Source organism: Gobius niger, assembly GCF_951799975.1.
Source record: "Gobius niger genome assembly, chromosome: 12".
Taxonomy (NCBI): domain Eukaryota; kingdom Metazoa; phylum Chordata; class Actinopteri; order Gobiiformes; family Gobiidae; genus Gobius; species Gobius niger.
The window spans coordinates 25,157,860-25,179,307 of NC_136863.1; the positions used below are offsets into that span (position 1 = coordinate 25,157,860).

At 43.1% G+C, this 21,448-nt stretch overlaps 1 protein-coding gene across 6 annotated transcripts in view; it reads left to right on the forward strand.

Annotated features, from left to right (window-relative positions):
- Nucleotides 1-21,448, forward strand: part of magi2b (membrane associated guanylate kinase, WW and PDZ domain containing 2b) — a 173,466-nt gene that overhangs the window by 38,454 nt on the left and 113,564 nt on the right. For 5 of the 6 annotated variants that reach the window (XM_079568557.1, XM_079568559.1, XM_079568558.1 and 2 more), the window contains exon 2: nucleotides 10,073-10,189. In XM_079568557.1, coding sequence (XP_079424683.1) covers nucleotides 10,073-10,189 — 117 coding nt within the window. Of the gene's footprint in view, nucleotides 1-5,642; nucleotides 5,972-10,072; nucleotides 10,190-21,448 lie in introns of those variants that run through there. The other variant, XM_079568560.1, reaches the window with a different exon arrangement.

Genomic DNA, 21,448 nt, shown 5'->3' on the forward strand with positions numbered 1-21,448 from the left:
GTAGGGGGAGGAAAATACTTCATTTTAACATTTTTGAAATCTGTATAGTCCCTTTAAGCCAAACCAAACTAACGTCATTAACTTAGATTTTAAATGTTTTGCATCTTAAGTATTATAAATACTAATAACATTTTACAGAAGGGGATCCCGAGTTGTTGGTTGAGTGATTTTGGGGTCGCACACTGAAAAGTTTGGGAAACCCTACTCTAGAACATTGGAACTTTAAAGCAACACTGTGACACATTTCTGGTTACTCTTGTGCTCAATAGTTTACATACCATACATACTTTTTTTCCCAAAGAATATGAAAGATAACACAAAAGATTTTTTTTCACTCATAGTTAGTGGTTGTGTGAAGCCATTTATGGTGAAACAACTGAGTAATGAGAAAAAAAAGTACCAAAATGACCCTGATCACGCATAGGCACATCGAGTTGCCTTGTGTTTGAAATTTGCCGTATAAATATGGATACGGTTCTTTATTTTTTCTGATTGTAAAGCGGCCCATTACTTACGAATATAATAATAATAATAATAATAAATTTTATTTGTATTGCACTTTACATATGAAGAACACATCTCAAAGTGCTACAATTTACACAAAAACAAGCAAAATAGAAACAGACAGAACATATCAATAGTAAAAACACGAGGAATATTATCAGTTTAAAAACACAAGATAACACATTAAGAATAAGCCACACAAAATAAGTGGGTCTTAAGTTTATTTTTAAAAACCTCAATAGACTGTGGTGCCCTCAGATGGTTGGGTAGGGCGTTCCACAGTCGAGGAGCAGCTGCCTGGAACGAAAATATTGTGCTTCCTCATTGCTCTCTGGATGGGTTCTGTTATTCCTCGAACATATGACAAGGGAATTACATTTTTGTCTTCGGAGGACGGCCTGCAGATCGCGGCTGAAACATGTAAAGGTCTAAGAATTCAACATCTCTAATCCTAAATCTAAATTAACCTGGAAAGTTCAACCTTGAAAGTTGTACCAGTCACACAAGTAGATTTGTTTCCATCTAGTGAGAGAAATGTTAAGCAGGACGGCTGTAGCTTGTATTTGTCCTGGGTCTCCTGTTGTTGTGTTCGTGCTCGTCGTGATGCATGTTGCTTGCAGAGAAGGCAGGAGTCTGAAGTGGAAAGGGGCACAGTCAGGAGGGACAAATCCTTCCGTCGCCGCTTTAGAGCCATCCGCACATCCATCAGTGTCTCTCAGGGTTGATCTCGTCATTGTCGCTGAGGTGAGGCCGGGCATTGTGGTGCATGTTAGACGCAGCCATTCCCTTAATCTTTAACACCTCACAGCCTCATTTGCCACGCTGCTCGTTTGCTCTTTCCAGCAGCTCATGGGTTGTAAATATATGTGTCTGGGCCTGATTACTCTGCCGTGGACGAAAGACGTGGTCGAACATCGTTGTTAGAACAAGTCGGAGGATAGAGGGATCAATGAGAAGACCTTTAGACGAGAGGTTCACTCATTTACTATTAATAATGGCGCCTGCCTCCTGCTGTTGGAATGGCATTACAGCCCAGGGAAACAGATCGTTCATTCACAGCTAAATGCTCATGTAGGACAGATATAGAGCGGGGAGTAGCCCACGCTGCCCTGCCCTGCTGCACACATGCATCATTTTAGGGGCCTGTCCTGTCCTGTCCTGGCACTTACAGCGCACTGAAATGAGCAAATAAAAGCGTCTGAGACTGGGGGAGAACAGCAGGAGGGTGTGGCGGCCGGAGCTGTGTCTACCTATTTTGTCATGATGTTGAAACTCTTATAGGGCTGCAACTAACGATTATTTGGTAATGGAATAATCTACCGATTATTGTTACGATTAATCGATGGATCGCTTGGCTGTGAAAGGTGCATGGAAAGAGTATTTTTTAATCACATGAAGCAAAAGCGGCGCCGCTTGAGGACGTGTCGATGGAGCAAACTTAAAGTGTTTTTGGAGGCTCCTGGTGCCAATTCTGCTTTCTGATTGGATGAGACACAAACAGATATTTATGAAATGTTCCATGTGCAAAACACTACATAGCCTAACTATATAAACAAAGTAAGAAATGTTCATGTCATTTTTGCTCTTTTTCAGTCTGTGTTTACTAGAAAGTGATTCGATTACTAAAATAGTTGTCAACTATTTCAATAATCGATTAGTTGTTGATTAATCGAGTAGTTGTTTCAGCCCTAAAGTCTTATTTCAGATGATCTACTAGTCTCAGGGTGCCGTTAAACGATACCCGTTTGGTATTCCACATTTTTTTTAGGTTCTACCGGTATAAAAAAAAAAACAAGTATTGAAAGCAGGTACAAAAAAAAACACATCTATCTTTAGATCCAAGTTTTGATGCTATTGGACTGGGACAGCATTAAAGGAGGTCATTTCTTTCCCCAGTTTTGCCCAACTTTTTTTCTTTTTTCTTATTTTTTGTCCAATGTTTGCGCCATTTTCCCAAATAGTAAATTTGCAGATCTTCAACACATTATTGTTCTGTTTTCTGGTTCTAGACGACAAATATTTTAGAAGAGGTATCGTTCAGGTAAAAATTTAACGGTTCCCAGCCCTAGTCACAGTGATGTGTCATTCTTATCAAACCCTGTTGGTGAAAGTTCTGTAAGGTGCCTGTGGGCAATATTGCCTACAAGATAATATCGAATTTGCTGTTTAGAAGATATCCAAAATCACACTATCGAGTTCATCTGCATGTCAAGAAATGTGAGGGGAAAGTGAAAAATAAAATAAAATAACAAAATAACAAAAAAATTGGGGAAAATAAGGAAAAACTGGAAATGTATTTTTTTCTACCTTTTAGTAGTCTGTTCACTGTTCAGGACAATGATCTTTTCGAGCGACAAAGCGATGTAGATGTTTGCCAGCACATTTTTGCATGTTCCTGATGGTTTGCAAAATTCTTTATCGACTAAGTAAGTCCCTCAAAATATTGTGATACTGATACTGATGTCAGTGTGGCCCAGCCTGTTGTCATGTTTCAGTTACAGTGAGCGTCATTACTGAAGGTCACTGTTATGTTGAGTCAGGCCGATGGCCTCTTTCTGCTCACCCCCTCTCGTTTCTGGCCTGAAATGTGGCGTTTGAGCCCTTTGTTTTGATCTTTGTGGCTTTGTTCATGCTGACTTGTACGGGACTTTTTGTCCTGGCTTGTTTTTGTCAGCGGTGTGTGACCCCCTGCGGGAGTGTGTGCAGGCTATCGATCTGCAAGTCTGTGTCTGCAGGCTTTGTTTTCATGGTAACTACTGAGGCTGCACCTCAGCTCTCCCCCTAGTCTCCAACGGAGCAGGCAGGTCCGTTAGGTCAGTCAGGGGACTGGACTGTAAGTTAGAGGAAGTTTCTTTTTCAAACGGTGGTACTTTCTGTGGCAGTATTGAAGTTGTCCCGGTGCGGTCCAAAAGTTGATGTTATTATCCTCTCCTACAGGTAGTGTAGAGTCAGAGTTATTGGAGAGGATGTGGCTACACTCCTGTCAGACTTATTATACCTTTATTTATACTTTAAATGATTCCCAAATCAAACTAAAGGCCCTGTTGCTGTCTTGTTGGAGATGTTTCTACTGACTCCCTGCTGCTCGAGTCAGACTCAGCTCAATCTTTTTTCCTTTTTCCTTATCATTTGACACATTTCTCCAACACCTTCTTTCATAGATGTTGTTGAGCTATATCTGCTTAATGGATTCGCACTCATTTAGTATTAACAGTAGTGATAACTGTAGTAACTGTAGTAACCAGTATGGAAACACTTTAATTTTAATCGGGGTAGTGTTGAAAATGTAAGAAGGTACAATGAAAATAAAAAAAAAAGGTATATAATTGTATATAATTGTGTAAATATTGCATCTGAATGTTTGTTGATGTGATCCTTTTGCCGATGCTTTAGATGTATTTTATTTTGTGAATGGACTGCAAACTGCATTTAGTACATTGTAAGCTGCTTTGTAACCATGTATAATAACTTGTACCTAAGTAGTACATACACAATGGAATAATGTGTATTAGTAATACACATTATTCCATTGTGTATGTACTGCATAGGTACAACTTATTACAGATTGTTACAAAGCAGCAATAAATAAAAACAGCAAAATGTCTGTGCAGGCTTCTGTCATCTTCTGTAGTCGCCTCTCATCCAAAAGGCTTCATCAGCACTAAAGTTTCAGATCAGCGCGCAGACCAGATATAGTCTAGATATAGAGGACCTATATCTGGTCTATATCTGGTCTGCGCGCTGATCGTCAATCTCTTTTGTGCGTTCAACACTTCAACTACAGAGTACAGAAGATGACTCAAGAACCTTCATTAAAGGGACTATACACAGAGTTTAAAAAAAATTAAATGAAGTATTTTCCTCCCCCTACATGTTCCAGCCATGTCCTAATGTGTAGAATGAGCTCAGACCTGTTCACCACAACTGCCTCTAAAATCCTGCACTGTCACTCAAAAAGGTGTTCATTCGGGTCTGAAGTGCCGTCATGCACAAGCTTAACAAGAAGCTGCAGTTACACGTATGACCTGAGGTGGCAGTAGTGAGTATAAAATGACCAACTTGAATCTAGCCCCTTTAAAGATAAAAACATCAAATACATATTTACCACATAATTGATCTGTCATAAATAATGATGCCATGACTTCTTTCCCCAGAATTGGGCGGCGCTGTGGTGCAGCGGTTAGCACTCACGCCTCACAGCTAGAAGGTCCCAGGTTCGATTCCCACCTGGACAGGGCCTTTCTGTGTGGAGTTTGCATGTTCTCCCCGTGTCTGCGTAGGTTTCCTCCGTGTACTCCGGTTTCCCCTACCACTAAAAACATGTACAATAGATTCCCCTCTGGGGCCAGGACTCCTCTGAAAAACAGCTTCTTAATCTCAGTGGGACTATGGTTAACCTGGTTAAATAAAGGTCAATAAAATAAATAAATAAAATAATGTGACCTCAGAAAACAAGTGTCATTGACCCTGCACAATATGGTCATCCAGTGAGCACTTGGTGCTTGTGTTGCTAAGCAACAGGGTCATTATATGGATGGAGTGTTTACTGGATAAAGAAAGTCTAATCTTCCTCTGCACCTAAGCGTCACTGCTGTGTAGTTAGTGCCGTTAGCAGCGGGAGACTCCGTGGAGCATGTTGGTCAAACGACATGAGCAGAGACCAGTGAAGCACTGCAGCGCTGATGAAGGGGAGGCCAGGCGCCGCTGCAGCGCAGAGCTCTGAGGACTAAAGGTGGTGTCACTCTGATCGCTGCGCTCTTCTCTCCCTCCACAGGCCATCCCTCCCTTCTCCTTCTCTTCAGTGCAGCCTTTGTTCTCTAAACAAGGAAGAATCCGGTTGAACAGCTCCAGCATGTTTAAATCCAAACCTGAGCTTAATCTATATCCAAACTGCGAGAAGGAATTCCTCAGACGGGCTATGCTGTCTCTCTGCTGTCTCTCTGCTGTCCCTCTGCTGTCCCTCTGCTGTTCCCTCTGCTGTTCCCTTGCTGTCCCTCTGCTGTCTGAGTGCAGGGGGTCAGCCCAGGAGAGCACCTGAGCGTCAGACGAATGCCCGGGAGCATGTGGGTACACTCTGGTGCAGTGCCAGTGTTGGCAGATAGAGGCCGCTGCAGGACCACTGTCAGAGCCGCTGTGCTTCACCAGCCAGGCTCCACTCTGCACATCTCTCTCCTCTTCCCTCTTCCCTCCGCTCTCCTCCGGCTGCCTTCACTGTGCCCTTCCCCCGTCTGGCGCCTCGGCTCTGGATCCCCCACAGCTGTGGACCGGTGCTGGCTGGCTGGAGGCTGCGTGCTGGTTTTTGTCTCCCAGCTGCTCGCGGAGGATCGAGGGACAGTGAGGAGGATACAGCGACAGAGATGGAGAGAGGAATGTGCGCTGGATTGTGGATGTAAAGGACGCCAGGGAGGACAGCCCGTCTGTGGGACACTGTAGCGTTTTTCACCCAGCGCTCCGGTGGGCTTTTGAGGTGCAATCTTTACTGCCTTTGTCTTTTTTCGTCGTCATTGCAGTGCTTGCTACATTTGTGATAATGTGCCGATTCTCCACGCTCCAGTCCGGCTAATATTCATCTGCATCTCTCCCTTTGTTTCCCCTTTTGGGCCGGATGTCTGGGGACCCGTGCACACACTAAACGCTGTCAGCTTTCCAAAGAGCACATTTGTGGCAGCATTTTGGAGAGCCTTCCCTTTGGTGGCAGCTCGGAGTGCCGTGTGCCGTGGGGGGGAGCGCGGATAGAGGCGTCTTTGTGGTGCTATGCTGCATGTTGCCGACTGTGGGTCTGATGATGCTAGGCTCCACTCACGGCACTAGGCCCCACACTGGCCGCCCGAGACGTGTTGTCATTTGTAACGGCAGGGCATCCGGTGCAGAGGTATGAGCTGCAGCGTCGGGACTGTAGAGGGATGAGCTCTCCCCCCTCTTCCATAGTGCCCCCAGGGAGACATGAGGCTTCATGGATGTTAAGCTGCAGCACTTGTGGAGTGCTGAGATGTGGGGCCGCTCACAGGCATCTGCAGGCAAAACCGGGGCCCGGGACAGGGGGGTCTACAGAGAACCATGGTCCTCTTGATGGTGCATGGGCCTGGACGTAAGTCCTGGAATAAGCCTAGTTTGGACCTGGTTTAGTCTCGGATTCCAAGTGGAATAATTTTAGACTCTGGGTAAGTCCTAGAACAGACCTGGATCTAGTGAGGTCTTGGTTTCGATCTGGATTAGTTCTAAGACAGCAAGTTTGGGCCTTAATTCTAATTTTGTCCTGGAGTGGTCCTGGTTTAGACCTAGTTTAGACATGGTGTAGTCCCGCTTCAGACGTGGTTTAGTCCTGGTTTAGACTAAGTGAAGTCCTGGTTTAAACCTGCAGTATTCCCTGTTTTGACTCTGTAGTCCTGGTTTAGTCCTAGAATAGACATAGTTTATTCTGGCCGAGCCTGACTTGGTCTCTTCTTGATTCGAATTGGTTTAGACCTAGTGAAGTCCTGGTTTAGTCCTGGTTTGGTCCTGGTTTAGACCTAGTGGAGTCCTGGTTTAGTCCTGGTTTGGTCCTGGTTCAGACCTAGTGGAGTCCTGGTTTATTCCTGGTTTGGTCCTGGTTCAGACCTAGTGGAGTCCTGGTTTATTCCTGGTTCAGACCTATTGGAGTCCTGGTTTATTCCTGGTTTAGTCCTGGTTTGGTCCTGGTTTAGTCCTGGTTCAGACCTGGTGGAGTCCTGGTTTGGTCCTGGTTCAGACCTAGTCCAGTCCTGGTTTATTCCTGGTTTGGTCCTAGTTTAGACCTAGTGGAGTCCTGGTTTATTCCTGGTTTGGTCCTGGTTCAGACCTAGTGGAGTCCTGGTTTATTCCTGGTTTAGTCCTGGTTTGGTCCTGGTTTAGTCCTGGTTCAGACCTGGTGGAGTCCTGGTTTGGTCCTGGTTCAGACCTAGTCCAGTCCTGGTTTAGTCCTGGTTTGGTCCTGGTTCAGACCTTGTCCAGTCCTGGTTTAGTCCTGGTTTTGTCCTGGTTCAGACCTGGTGGAGTCCTGGTTTAGTCCCGGTTTGGTCCTGGTTTAGACCTAGTGCACTCCTGGTTTAGTCCTGGTTTGGTCCTGGTTCAGACCTAGTGCAGTCCTGGTTTGGTCCTGGTTCAGACCTAGTGCAGTCCTGGTTTATTACTGGTTTGGTCCTGGTTTAAACCTTGTCCAGTCCTGGTTTAGTCCTGGTTTGGTCCTGGTTTAGACCTAGTGAAGTCCTGGTATGGTCTTGGTTTAGACCTGGAGTAGCCACGGGGGCTACTCTGTAGTCCTGGTTTGGACCTAATTGTGGAAGCACTGAAAGGTTCTTTGGGCTCAGACCCGACTGTCTCTCGGGTCAGAACCATGGCTTTGTTTGATCTTGGAGGTTCTGTAGGAACGTATCGCTCGACTCTTATATTATATATATTATATTTAGTCGTATTTATGTACAGTATCATCTCCTCTATCAGACTCACATGAAAACTTCCAAATGTAAATAAATAATTGTATTCCACTGATTTGTTGGACTCTTCATGTGGGCGTTCACCTGGAAACATCTGGTTTGTTGTTGCACTAAATCCCTCTGTGTGGCCTGTGTGTGAGCTGCAGCTGCAGTAAAGTCACTAAAGTCTGAAAACACCAGCTCAGTCTGACCTTTGACCTGGCCTGCTATGGTAACACAGTTCTTCACAAAAAAGAGTTAAATGTGGGGCACATTTAACTCTTTCAGGAGTTCATGCTTTTTCAACTTAAAACATGATACTGTTGCTTCCGTGTCTAAGTTACTTAAAGTTACTTTTTTTCCCCCTTTTTAAGTATGTTGTGAAAAGTAGTACTTTGTGAAAAAATCTGTCTGATGGAATGAGAAGAAATGTGCATTTCTCTAGACACAATCAATTATTCTTTAAATATTATTCTTCTGCTGCCCTGGAATTGACTCCACTCATGTGTGTCACCTGTCTGCTGGTTGGATGATTGAGTTTTTATTTCTTTAAATGTTTTTATTTATCGCATTGTACAAGCCTGCACTATTTTATATTGCCAATTTGTTTGTTTCTATACTTTATTATCCCCGTAGGGAAATGGGTCCTCCGCATTTAACCTGTCCTTCGATGCCGCTGGGGCAACCCGAAGCCAGACTGGTGGTCAGAATCACCCGGCTGGAGGATTCACCTATTGCACATGTTTTTAGTGGTAGGAGAAACCGGAGTACCCGGAGGAAACCTACACAGACACGGGGAGTACATGCAAACTCCACACAGATTCGTGGTGGGAATCGAACCTGGGACCTTCTAGCTGTAAAGCGGCTGCCAGTTTTATACTAATATGCACTAATTGTTGTTTTTGTCCGTCTCTTGTCTTGCATGTTGTCAGTTGCATTTGCACTATGTGCCCAGAATACATTTCCCCATGAGGGACATTCATTCATGGCGACAAAAAGGGCACATTTTGACTCCAAAGGACGGCAGTCATGGTAAAAATACCCATTATGTGACATTTTGACTAAAAAGTATGAAAATGTTGAGCTGAACTGTTCCAACCATTAGATCTAGAGATGATTTGGCTGTGGTCGCCCATCGATCCTACAGGCTGCTCCTGCCACATCGAAAATGGCTCAAATTTCCCTGTGGGACAAAGTAAACCTATACACCTTTATCTGAAATGATGGTATTCTCAAATTATAGTTGTAACTGAACGTAGTCTAACATAGAAGCAAAAGGAATTTACTTCCATCTCACAGGTGGGCGGGACTCCCAAAAGGCCATGAAAACATCAAATAATAGATAACACAAACCTTTAAGTTAATAATTACAGCGACCATTACATTCACCCTAACTCCCAATGGAGCTTCCTTGATGTCAGTAAGAGATCAGTCAGACAGTACCTGGCTTCAAAAGGTAATCTCAAGTAACATTTAGTTGACATTTGTTAAAACAGGCCGTTTTCTCCCTCATGTGGAGAAGTAATGTTGCTCATGACTTATTCAGAATGTGCTCTGCAGAGACTGCTCTTGTGCTTCACTGAATGTATGATGTTTAGACTGAAAGAGTGAAATATTTAAAGCCATTGTTGTTTTGTATTTCTACTTCCACCTGACCCTCCCACAGTCGTGCACAGACCGTGTGCGCAGCCTGCATATTACTAACACGGACTCTAAATCAGTGCAGGTCACTTCTTTACATTCATTATTTCATGTGCTTTTCATATGCTCAGAGTTATTGTGAGAATTTGTAATTTGGGGGCAGGAGTTAACACTTTATTCTCAGTTACCTGGCTCTTCCTTCCATGGTTTGAAAATCAGAAAATAAATCCATGTTTTAAATGATAATAATTAAAAACAGCTACCATTAGATTTGCAGGTAAATAATATAACAGTTGGATCTCCTTCCAACAGCCGCAGTTATTTTATCTGCGGCTGGATTTGACTGACTTGACACCACCTTTATGAAGTTATTTATAAAAGTATTTAGTAACATCTTAGAAGTCCCATGTTTCCGACGAGGGATTTGCGACTGCTCGGTTCTCCACTTGCTAATGGAGTCGGGCTAATCTCGTCCCCTCTTCCTGTGTTTGCTTCAGGGGGGGTGGTCGACAAGGATTTGCGGCACTACCTCAACTTGCGCTTCTCCAAGGGCTCCGTGGACCACGACCACCAGCAGATCATCCGGGACAACCTGTACCTCCGAACCGTTCCCTGTGAGTACCCAAAACTGTTTTCTACTTTTGGTTTCTCCCATCAACCTAAAATCATGACAACAGGCTGAAAAGTGCAGGTGGTAAAAGGATTTTAGCAGGTTGTCCCATGGATCAACAGCAACACAGTACTTTTCTCTGGGTTGTTTGTTTGGAGCAGCTCAAATGCTAACTTTAGCACAGGTGAAGCTTCATTCAAAACTGTTGCTCTTACACCTCGGTTTTGTTTCTTTATTACAGTCTGGGGAGATTGTTCCTCCAAACTGCACTTGCTTTCACATAATGCAGTCAGACATAAACGTGTGCTCTCCTGCTACTGATGAACTAAGACAAACTAAAGTAAGTGTGAGGGCCAAAGTCCCACAATGGGAGAATTTCCCCTATACTGTTGCAACAGCAAATCTCATGTATCATATTGTTCAGGCAGTGGAAATACTTTGGCTTTTACCAACACAATAGCTTCAAAGCTACTAACCTTGTTGATTATACCTCCATACTCCTAATGGCCCTGGAAATTGTGTGTAATGTACACACTGAACTGAAAATTGATTTTAATGCCTATTAAAAGACAGAGTGATTTGAGGAGTAAGCTGTGAGCTGAGCCCATCCTTGGTTTCTAAATCTGCGTGGCACCAAAGGAACCAACTTGTATAGTAAATACACTATGTTTTGCTGTAGTTATTATGTAACAGGACCTTTTGGATTGATAAAGCTTTTCAAAGTGGCCACAGATGTGCTCTGCTGATCCAGATCTCTGAAGCCAAGTAGGGCCTGGTTAGTACCTGGATGGAAGACGGCCAGAACATACCAGGAAGCCTGGGTGAATGTGAATTGCCCTGGATTGTCACATTTGAAATATTTTTCTGTAAGGAATGTAATTAATATAATCAGAAAAATGTCTGAATAATTCCAAGTACATTTCTACTGTATTTTATGTTTTCAAAACTGTGCAGCTGTAATGACTTTGAAATGGGGCCAGGTGGATTGTTATGGAGACCTTATGTCATGGGAGTCATCTTAAATTCAAGTCAAAAAGATAGTTTGTGACGTTTGAAGGAGAGAAAAACAAACATCTGCTGAAGTGTTAGCTTTTCCAGACAGATATCTTGGATTTACCTTCACCGTGTCATATTCCCACCTCGTCTCCCTCTCTCATCATCTATCGCTCTTTCTTCCCCTTCAATCGCCCGGCTACTGCGCTCGCAGCCTGGGGTTTCCATGGCAACCACCCTCTCCTGTCTCGAGGCTCCCCCTTCACTCCCTCTTCCCCTTCCGCTTGGTCCTGCCACGCAGCGCGGACATCCGCACATGATAACGCCATCGTGTTTGCACCGTTTCAAGAGGCTATTTACGCAGCGGCGCAAAGCCCAGGGGTCTGTCTGCCGGCAGCCTTTTGCCTGTTGCTCGGAGAGGAGGGTGGAGAGATACAAGCCAAACCCCTCACATGTTTCAGTCTCTGCTAGGGATAGGTACCAAACCACTACTTTAACCATACCTACTTTTTGGTACCGTTGTCTTAACAGCACTTTTTCCAATACCTATGTTATTTTAATTCAACATGGCTTTGACGAATGATAGCCATGATCTTCCCCGGAGCCTGGACCCTGGTGGTGGTGGAAGAGACCTGGGTTGGCCTCTTGATGAGCGGAGCCGAGGAGGAGCCAGGCGGAGAAAGGGGTGGAGGAGGGTCGTAGCACGGCTGGCAGACGGCTGAGTGATTGACCAGGGAGCTTAAAAAGGGGATCCTGAGCGATGGACGGCTGGTGAGGGGATGAGCAGCTGCGGTCATTGGCTGTTGTGAAGGTGCGGCTTGAGCGGGGTCCATGATTAGATGATTGGAGTGCGCTGCCGGTGATGAGGTGATGAATGAATGCAGCTGGTAGGTCTTCCAGGTTGAATTTGCACATAAGCTTCATTTGAATTAAAATAATGTGCATAAAAAGTATCGTTCAGGAGGATGTCCTTAAACGGCACAACAGAAATAACACAGGCCGCAGCAGCGTCACCTGGAACTTCATGTTTTAAGCAGAATTCACACTTCAGAAAGGAGAAAGGACATTATTCCCTCCTGAGCTACAGAGACAGATCCACATCAGGCATCGTTTTACTTCAGATAAACTTTTTTTAAACACACATAGTTTAGTAACAGCAGCAGTAGCTTCAGGCTCTGCGGGGTTTGCTGAAGGTAAAGCCCATGTGTTTCTTGTCACTACCGTGTTGTCACTGCTTTTCTCTTTGTAAGAGCTCTAGTTTCTTATTCAGTCCTGGTTTAGTCCTGGGTTTTAACCAGTTTAGTGGTTTAGTCCTGACTCAGACCGTGGCTCTGCCATCTCTATAATGACTAAAGTGTTAGTAAGTTATAGCTTTGTTTCGCTTTAAGAAAATATCTGCATTTGCGCTGAAGCCGCTCGCGAGTTCAGGCTTTTCTAGACTCTGCGGATCATTTATTAATGGCTACTAAAGGTGAGCATCCTCACCTGTGATCTGTGCCAGAAGAATGACAGATAGAATGTTCTACACATCTCTCATATTACTTTTCACAAAACCAAAAGTTTACATACATTTCACTAATATTTGGTAGCATTGCCTTTAAACTGTATAACTTGGGTCAAACGTTTAGGATTTCCTTCCTCAAGCTTCTCACAGTAGTTGGAGGAGTTTTGGTCCATTGCCACCTTGGTCCACGTGCCTTTTCTGACCATACATTTTCAACTGGACTGAGATCAGAACTTTGTGATGGTCACTTCAAAACAGGTGCACAGAGATTTCCAGAGACAGAACACACAAAGGCAGAGCTGGATTCCTCAGGCATGTGTGAATCAATCAGAAAAGCACTTCCTAACTACAAGTCCAAACTACACAGGAAAACCTCCCTAACATGAGCTAGTCTTCTGAACAGGCTTTAGAAATGAGGGCTTCCCTTTGGGGTGATTGGTATTAGAGGATGCTCCCTCCGCCTGTTGCCAATATGGAAAGCACATAGTGAATCAGCTTCTCTGAAGAGCTGTGAAGCTCTGAGACTCATGCTACTGCTGTGTTTTTTCCCAATGACTGCACTGGCGCGTGGGGTCCGTGCTCCCGCCTAATAACCTCACATACTGTCTGCTGCTCCAAAGAGACAGAACGAGGTAAAGAGATTTGAATGTCCTTGCTCATGTGGAAGTATCAAGTGGCAAGAGGCGAGGTAAGAAAATGGGACAGTTTAGAGTCCTGATAGCATCATAACCTCGGGAACACAATATGGTGACATGATCATTTGGAACATCAGGCCTCATTCATGAACATCTTCTTCAAAACCCTTTTCAAATCAGTACTGAAGAAGGCACTGTCAGAAACCCGCAGCAGATTCACGACAGGTTCTGAAGTCGGGAAATGAGTCGCACCTGTCTTTTAAGGTGAATGCCAGATTAGAAGTGCGTGTGTCATTCACCATAAAAGTGCTGTTTGCAACAGGCAGAGAAGGACATGAACTGCAAATCCAAAACTAAGACAAAGAGGGGTCGTATCACATTGCACCAGCCCCTATGGTTCCTCCTGCAGGTGGTGGGTCCACAGAAGACCAAGAAAATGCCACAAGAAAAAATAAAGTCAAGTAGGCGCTGATTACAAAATGATTCAATAAATATTTATCACAAGATTTATTATGACTCAGAATGTTGGAGGAGCATGATCGTGAACAGATTCTTTTGTGTTCAAGTCCTCCTGACTGTTCTTAGGATTTGTTCTTCCAGAGGAACATTCTCAGCTAAGAACTCATTTTGCGAAGAACAAAGCGTCCTAAGACGGAGTTAAGAACAAATGTGTGCGTAAGAACATGTGGTGAATGGGGCGGCAGTGGCGCAGAGAGTAGAGCGGGTCATCTTGTGACCAAAGGGTCGGCGGTTCAAATTCCGCGGTTCAGTGCCCACTGTCATTGTGTCCTTGGGCAAGACACTTCACCTTCGTGGCCTCCAGTGTCTGCGTACACTGGAGTGTGAATGAGTCAGTGGTTCCTTGATGTAAAGCGCTCTGAGTGCCTAAAAGTAGATAGAAAGGCACTATATAAATGACTTAAATGGAAAGTCCATTGTTCAGACATACTAACTTCTGGACAACATTCTCCTAATCAGTATTTCATCAGTCAATCAACTAAGGCTGCTGATTTGCAATAAAAGTTGTCACAATTTGTGACATAGCTGTTCTGTTGGTCTTCTCTCCAATGTTAATGTTCCTGGACACGTTGATGATCAAACTGAATGTGTCCCGTGTGATGAAGCCGCTCCAGGACGGTTCAGACCAACTCTCTCTAACACTATAGTGTCCTACGTCCTGTCCCTGCTGTCCTGCCGCTGTGCCCTCGTGGCTGAAGGAGAGTGACAGCTTTGGGCCATGCAGGACCTGTCATGGCGGCTGCTCTGCTCAGGCTCATTTTGACATTAGATTGTCACCAGGTTTAGAAACTATGGCGACGCTGCAGCTTTGTTTAACCCTCGTGTGATCCTTCAGTTTTGCACCTTTCAAGACCCTAATGTCAAAAAATGTACACTCCACTTTTTACAAAAATCTCCTGTGGCTTTTGGGTCATTTTGATGGCCCTGATTCACTGGAGAGTAAAACATGACCAAGATGATACTGTAGTGATAAAAAGCAGGTAGAATCGCGACTTGTGATCTATGTAGTGTCTACGATATTAGAAAATATACTACAGAGTAGGGTCACTTTTACTGCAATTGATACAAATGCTTTATAATTAGGCAGTGTTTTACCCACAAATGTCTGACTTTATGATGTACTTAAAGGAGGACAAATCTAGTTTGATTAAATTACTTGAAAAAAATCACATACAGTATGATGCCTACTGTGATTTATCCAGATCATTGTTAATGCTCGTATAGACGTTAGTGGGAAAACACCAGGCATGTCGAACAACTACCTTCAGGGGAAGCGAACTATTGGACAGGGATTTGGATTTAGACCTTTGATCCATGTTTTATACAGTTGTTTTGTTCATATTTGAGAGAGATATTTTATTCCATATTTCACACGCATACGCACACATACTTTTCAAGGTCGTTCTAGAGTACAGTTTATTATTACTCATTTGACCTCTCAAGATGTCCTTGACTTCTCGTTGCAGAACATGTTTTGTATACTTTCAGGATGCAACATTTGTGTGGCTTTGAACAGGATTTGATCTATTTTAAATTCAATTATCTCCACAAATTTCATTATTTTTGATTTATGGAATAATTAGGGCTGTCATGATAATTACTATATCGACTTATTTCCCAACCTATTTTTGCTTTGTAAACTGAAGCAAATTGAGTTCTATTCTATTTTATGTTTATTGAGTCTTGTGTGGTATTTTAGGATATGATTATGCACTTTTAGAGCAAAGTTTTACTGTCATTTTAAACGAATAGGCCACCGTTTTTACATACTGAGATATGCTCTTACCTCACTTTAGACGTGTTAATATATCCCCGTCTGGTCTTTGTCCGTGCGCTCTGCCAGGCAAACGGAGCACTCCTAAAGGTTATTGAGGGAAGTGAGCGGGGAAGTCTTTAGGAGTTACTGCGCGGACGTTTTACTCCTCGTATCATTACGCCTCACAATATAGTCCCCCTTTTTATTTGCTTATAAAATCGACATGCTACATTTCTGTGTAAATATACTTCGCATGAAAACACTTCACGTAACTTTATTTAAATAGGGAACACGTGGAAGAGCTTGGTAGCTTCTATCGTGAGCTTTTTTGGAGCTATGTGACATGTGGGAGAGGCTGCGTATGTGCTCCGTTTGCCTGGCAGAGCGCACGGACAAAGACCAGACGGGGATATATTAACACGTCTAAAGTGAGGTAAGAGCATATCTCAGTATGTAAAAACGGTGGCCTATTCCTTTAAGCGTTGAGAGTTGAGAGTATCCAGTATCGTTAGAGTCAATAATACAGTATATATTTATCGCAATGCTTTCCTGCCTCAATATATCGAACTCCAAATTTGTTTTCATGACAGGCCTAGGAATGACGCATTTGTGTGTTCTTGGTACCCAGCTAAATGGATTTATTGCCTTTTTCTGAACTTTAACCAATGGGTCAAGATTACTTTTGTATACGCATTCCCAGATCTCTACACAATAAGTTAAGTCGGGTAGGATAGTGAACAGTATATAGTATATAGAACTTTGTTGTCAATGATATATTTTAATTTATTCATTAGGGCTGACATCTTTGCAACTTTAGTTTAATTTTTTGTAATGTGAGGTTTCCAGCTGATTTCATTATCAAGTGTTAATAAAATATATGTTCATTTACTCTTCCAATAGTTTTGTTGTTAATTTTGATTTGAATGATTTCCGAAGAACATCACTTTGGTTTTCGTAATGTTTTCAACGTATCCATTTATTTTGTATTCTCAATCACCATTTGCTGTAAATCTGCACCTGAAAGTATGATTGTTGTATCATCTGCAAAAAAGACCAGTCTAAGCAAACCAAGTACAAATCGTTGATATATAATAAAAGTAGCTTAGGTCCCAGTACCGATCCCTGGGGGACGCTACATTCTAGAGTATCACACATGGATCTGTACTGGCCCATTTGAACATACTGTTTGCGGTTTGTTAAGTAGGACTCGATATATTTTTTTGTAGCTTGTTTAGGAGTATAGATACAGACGGCATCTCTGGAATCGCCCATATATGGTCATGTTTGAAAACAGTTAAGGGGGAATTTTTTTTTGAAAAAATCTAAACTTTCTCTAATTATTCAAAAACTACTTTAAAGGGGGGGTATTATGCAAAATCGACTCTTTCAAGCTTTACATCATGTTATTAAGTCATTCCCTCATTAAAACCATGCCTGAAATGTTGCCTTGGCACATTCACGTATTTTCGAGTAATCTGTAAAAACTCTGATGGCGGCCATTTTAGGGATAAAACGCCTGATTCCTTCAGGAAACGCCCTCGACCTCCAGGATACGCCTCCGACCTTTCGTCACCAGCCGCGTAACCAATCACTGCCCCTCAGCAGAACCCCCTCCCCGCAGTGTCTAGCCCTAAGATGTAAACAGAGTCATCATGGAGGTTTAGCTTCATGTGTTGTGAAACGGAGCCACAGCAGACTTTACAAAGACCCACATCAGTGTTTCTGTTACCGAAACACCCAGGATTAAAACCGGTGACAAGAACGCTTATTTCAGCGGCTGGTTCTGCGCTGGGAATATAGGGCCTTGATGATGCACAGAGCCTCCGGAGAAAGCTAATGCTAAGCTAAACCTCGAGTCATCACGTGAAAACGAGAGATATGCACACATAAAGTCAATAAAACCACCACACACATAAAGAACCGTTTAACAATGATCACACACGGAGCCTGGCTTGTTGATTTGGACGTTTATTGCTCACATTTCATCTACAATGGGTCATAGCCGAGTGGCTTTCTCCCGGAGCTAACAAGCTAGCCACGTCAAGCTAACGGGAAAATTCACTGAATACAAGCAGCATATTATGCATTGAAAACGTCACTAAAACAGGCAACTGCTTGAAGCAGCCTTTATGATGATCACACACTGAGCCGGGCTTGTTGATTTCGTAGTTTATTGCTCACATTTCATCTACAGTGAGTCGTAGCCGAGTGGTTTTCTCCCGGAGCTAACAAGCTAGCCGCGATAAGCTAACGGGAAAATTCACTGAATACAAGCAGCATATTATGCATTGAAAACGTCACTAAAACAGGCAACTGCTTGAAGCAGCCTTTATGATGATCACACACTGAGCCGGGCTTGTTGATTTTGTAGTTTATTGCCCACATTTCATCTACAGTGAGTTGTAGCCGAGTGGTTTTCTCCCGGAGCTAAGGCACTATTAGCCGCGCCAAGCTAACAACCTTCACCTTCACAACATTCATTGAAAACAGGCAGCATATTATGCACAAATAATGTCAATAAAGCAGCAACTACTCGAAGCAGCCTTTACGATGATCACACAATGAGCCTGGCTTTACACATTTGTGGTTTATTGCAGACTTTTCATCAACAATGAGCTGTAGTCGATTATAACAAGCTAACGGGGTAACCTCGAAAAACCATTGTCCACCTGCACAGATAATGTCCGTCTTTTGAATCGTATGGGCTCCTGCAGATCCTGGTGTCGTCCATGGGGGTATAGTTAGAGATCCATAGGGCATGGCAGATGCAAAGAGAGAGCCTCCAAACAGCAGTTATTTTTCAGGCAAGAGCCTCTTCCAAGCGTCCGGTGTGGAAGGTTCGTCTCCAAATAATATTCTGTGTGGCCATTGTTCACAAAGTGATAAACAGTAGCTCCTTTCCAACAATAAAAATTAAAATGCACCGATCGTAGTTTCAATACTGTTGAGACGACGAGCGCAGTGTTGTTGTGATGCCACAGACAGAGTGTGGAGGGGGCATGTCGGAAAGGGTCAGAGGTGACAGGGGCCTATTTCAAGCCATTTGCTAACGCCATTTTGAAAGAGCAATTTTATATAAGGCAGTTATTCTAATTTACTGCATTGACAGACCAACAGAAGGTTTCGTCATCATTGTAGTGTGATATAGACTGGTGCTATGTGGCTGAAAAAAGCATAATACCCCCTCTTTAACAAATGCAGAATTATGAATATAGTTTTCTACTAAATAAAGATACAAAGACATGGAGAGGAGCAAAGTGGTTCAACAGCCCTAAATACATAAATAACGGTGTTAGCATCGGGCTAATGCTAACGGTTAGCTAGCGCCTGCTACAACTGCCGTTTTTTCACTTCTACAGAACAATCTGCTGTGAGAAAATATCCATATGGGCCCGATTTACAATTGTTTTTATTTGTATGTGATAAATAAGTGAAAAATTGTGCTTCCCAAAAGATTCTATTTTCCCCGTTGGCGAGGCCACGCCCCCTTCTATGACGAGATGCCGTCTGTATTGTGATCCATTGTGTCGATAGCTTTCATAAGGTTGATGAAAATACCTATTAAGTACTTTTTCTTGTCAATGTTAATTTCCTCAATGTGTTAACACTGACACTAGAGTGGGAGATCTGCTTTTACGAAAGTCATGTTGGCTGTCTAGCACATATCTAGTCCAGATATGGGCACACATTTAGATGCAGGGGCCACATTGGGTTTTGAACTTGCCATGTGGGCCAGACCGGGGTTAGAATTTTAAACATTTTAAAAAGCCACAAAATAGCTGGATTTATGCGTTATGTTTTTTTTATGTCAATGAAAACATGTCCTTCCCGTTTTAGGCAATGCATATTGGGCTTCATGATCTTTTACAGGCCAGATTGGAGGACTAGCTAACACTCAATGCACCTGTACATCTGTAAATACATGCCCTTATAGTCTTATAGTCTATTTATAGTTTATTATTTATCTAAAGTTATATGCTTCATGTTGCACAATCACCCGGAAAAAAAAATCCTAGTTGTGAACCTGTTCATAACCATGCCAATAAAACCAATCCTGATTCTGATTTAGTTTGCCCACCCAATCTAGTTGGTCTGTGTGGAGCTAAGATTTTTGAGAATTGAGGTAGTATTGATAACTTTCTAGTTTGAGAATTGAGTGTTGTCACCATTTTCTAGATAGGAATAACTTGAGCCGTTTTCATAAAATCTAGAAATTTGCCAGTTGGGGCCAATAACAAGTTAAAAAAAAAAAATGACACAGCAGTATGACAATATGACCGACTTGTTTTACAATATGTCTACCTTGTCACAGTCAGTGAATTACTTATTTGTGAAATTTCTAACTGTGTCGATTATTTCTTGCCCTGTTGTTGGCGTGAGACACATCGCGTTTGGGTATTCCTGGACACCATCATAATTATTACAGTATTTGTGCATGGTGGAGTTATTGAGGAGGCCAATTGGGGTCCTATATTTTTATGTATTAATCTCACTCACAATATCATTTGGATTTTAAATTTTCCGACCATTTAAGATACAGCTCTGTTGTAGTACATTTTCTTTTGTATTACTTCGAAGTACTGTGGGAAGAAAAAGTAAATACACCGTTTAGAATTTCTCGCATTTCTGCCTTAATTGGTTGTAAAATGTGGTCTGATCTTCATCAGAATCATAAGACTGATTAAACAGTGTCTACTTTAATTAATACCACCCAGACATTTACATTTTATCAGATTTTATTGGCCATAACATGTAAACATTCACAGGAGAGGGAGGAATAAGTACGTACACCCGCTGAATCTCACTGAACTCCAGCAGTTTTGTAAAGAGGAATGGTCCAAGATTCATCCTGATCGTTGAGAGCGTCTGATCTGCAACTACAGAAAAGCAGTTACTGCTGCAAAAGAAGAGTCAGCAGATATTTAATACAGGGGTTCACTTACTTATTATGGGTAAAGGCACGCACATCCACAGGTCTAAGTAAGTGTGCAGGATCAAGGAATGAGAAATTATAAAAGAATAAAAGATCCGCACAACTTTGTAGCTCCCAAGCTTTTTTAATGCTCACCGAGTAGTGTGACGTTTCGGGCCCGTCTGAAGAAGGGCTAAGGCCTAATGATGATCATGGAGGGTGGTGTTAGTTTAAGCAGACACTGTTTAATCATTCTTATGATTTTGATGAAGATCAGACCAATGTAGACAGAAATGTGAGAAATTCCAGATGGTGTACTTACTTTTTCATCCCACTGGCAGAGGATCAGATGGAGGCTCGTGCGGAGGATCAGGCCGAGGGTCAGGCTGAGGATCAGGCTGAGGATCAGTCTGAGGATCAGGTCGAGGATCAGGCCGAGGATCAGGCTGAGGATCAGGCTGAGGATCAGGCTGAGGATCAGGCTGAGGATCAGGCCGAGGATCAGGCTGATGATCCGGTCGAGGCTCAGGTTGAGGATCAGACGGAGGATCAGGCCGAGGATCAGGCGGAGGCTCAGGTTGAGGATCAGGCGGAGGATCATGCGGAGGATCAGGCGGAGGCTCAGGTTGAGGATCAGGTAGAGGATCAGGTGGAGGCTCAGGTTGAGGATCAGGTAGAGGATCAGGTGGAGGCTCAGGTTGAGGATCAGGCGGAGGATCAGGTGGAGGATCAGGTAGAGGATCAGGCGGAGGATCAGGTGGAGGATCAGGTAGAGGATCAGGCGGAGGCTCAGGTTGAGGATCAGGCGGAGGATCAGGCAGAGGCATCATTTATAGTACACAAGAGAGCTTTAGCATTGCAAAAACAATGTAGTCATTGTTTTTGCACTTTCTTATAGTAGTAAGTTTATTTTGTATCTAATGTATTATTATTTATATTATTAC